The 2,075-nt window shown below is 39.3% G+C and overlaps 1 protein-coding gene across 1 annotated transcript in view; it reads left to right on the top strand.

Moving 5' to 3' along the window:
* Positions 1–498: 498 nt before the first annotated feature.
* The window catches only part of LOC117110928, a 2,876-nt gene continuing 1,299 nt past the window's right edge, over positions 499–2,075 (top strand). The window contains exons 1-2 of the mRNA XM_033253779.1: positions 499–562; positions 1,009–2,019. Coding sequence (XP_033109670.1) covers positions 499–562; positions 1,009–1,559 — 615 coding nt within the window. The 3' untranslated portion in view covers positions 1,560–2,019. The remainder of the gene's footprint in view (positions 563–1,008; positions 2,020–2,075) is intronic.

Raw genomic sequence — 2,075 nt, 5'->3', positions numbered from 1 at the left:
AAGTTTCGTGACATCTTGATAGGTGCACAATTCGAAGTGTTTACAGATAACAACCCGCTCAGCTACCTGCAATCATCTGCTAAGTTAGGTGTGACGGAGATGAGGTGGACAGCAGAATTAGCCCAGTTTAACTTTACGGTTAAGTATCGATCAGGAAAAAGTAATACAAATGCGGATGCACTGAGTCGGAAATTGGACCATGGGACCGAACCTTGGACGACTAGACTGGAAGAAGTAACAGCATTTCACCCAGTAAATCCAGTGTTAAAAGATGATACACATGTTCCACTAGAGATCAGAACGAAATTCTGTGAGACTAATCCACTATTTCTATTAAATGCAATGCATACCATGGCAGAAAAGATAGAATCTCAGACTATCTCACCTTTACCATCCATCTCAACACAAGATCTAATTAAACTTCAATTTGCAGATGAATGCGTCGGTAGACTTCGATTTTATTGGTAAACGCAACACCCACCGACCGAAAGGCAGTTAATGCAAGAGCCTAAGCCTGTGCGAAAGCTCCTAAATAGTTGGAAAAAGATTGTTGAAGAGAATGGTGTGTTGTACAGGATGATACTTGATGATGGTCATAATGTTAAGCAACTAATAAATTGAAAATGTCTTGGTATTGACCGATGTGTTTACCAAATTTACACAGGCGATTCCTACACGAAATCAGAAGGCGTCAACCGTCGCGCGTGTTTTAGTATGTGATTGGTTCATGAGATTTGGAGTTCCACGACGAATCCATAGTGATCAGGGTCGTAATTTCGAAAATAAAATCATTCAAGAATTATGTAAATTATATAACATCAAGAAGAGTCATACTACTGCTTATCACCCAGAAGGAAATGGCCAGTGCGAGCGCTTTAACAGAACCTTACATGATCGGTTGCGTACTTTACCACCAGAAAAGAAACGGAAATGGCCAGACCACCGTTTTTAGAATTAATTTATTATTGTTCGAAAGCTAGATTATATCTGTCTCTTATACACATCTAGATGTGTATAAGAGACATGTTGATCATTTACTTGGTCTTTACACTGAGACTGAAGGAATTGGAGAAGTAGAGGAGTGGATATCAGAGCATCATGAGAGAATGGAGCAAGCTTTTGAAGAAGCCTCCAAGAGGACGGAGTTGAATGTGCTTCGAAGAAGGGTAGCTCGGGATGTCAAGGCTGAAGATGTTGACCTAAAAATTGGGACAAGAGTATTTCTTCGCAAGAGGAATGTAAAGGGAAGAAACAAAATTCAAGATGTGTGGGATCCTATACCTCACCGAGTAGTTAAACGGTTGGAGACAGGAGGTCATACATATGTGGTAGAATCTCTTCAAGGGAAGCCCGTTTGTAAAACTGTACATAGAGGTGAATTGCTTGAGGCAAAAGATCTGCTGCCTGATATTCTCCATGATCCTGTCGTACCAGAGCAAAATGTAACCAGTGCTGTTAAGAATACCCTACAAGAGGATAGCGATTCAGATACTGATGTAGAAGGTTATGTACGAAGAACGGAGGTACTGTCACATGATATAGTTGAAGCCAAATCCTAGTCGAGTACACCCCCAAACAATGATTCTACCCACCTCACTGGATTATCAGAAAATTCAGATGATATTCAACCACGACGTACTTCTCGGTCAACTGCTGGTACTCATTCAAATCCACATCATTTACCTATAGCTGCACTGCAGGAATCAAATAGTCTACAGTTTATAGACTCCAACGTTTTGGCAGCTATTGCACAATCAAATTTACTTATCATGCAGTGTCTGAATAGGAAACAGCAGGTCGATGAGGACATCGCCTGAAGCAGGGAAGTGTGTAACATGGTGATTCACATACAATTGTAAATTTATTTTCGAAGGCGATAATTGCCTTCCATACTACATCGTCTTTTTTTTTTTATCTTTCTCCTTTACGCGGTTCAGTAAAACTAAGTTACCAAAGCTAGCTACTAAAGTTATAAAACTATCAAGATTATAAAATATTTAGGAAATTTGCACTTTGAAGGTATGTTGATTGTTTTTAGAATTAATTTATTATTGTTCGAAAGCTAGATTATATTG

Source organism: Anneissia japonica, unplaced genomic scaffold (assembly GCF_011630105.1).
Source record: "Anneissia japonica isolate Jap-2015-1 unplaced genomic scaffold, ASM1163010v1 scaffold277_len1293397_cov203, whole genome shotgun sequence".
Taxonomy (NCBI): domain Eukaryota; kingdom Metazoa; phylum Echinodermata; class Crinoidea; order Comatulida; family Comatulidae; genus Anneissia; species Anneissia japonica.
Note: the sequence above shows the minus strand (reverse complement) of the source record. Positions and strands in the feature narration are given on the sequence as shown.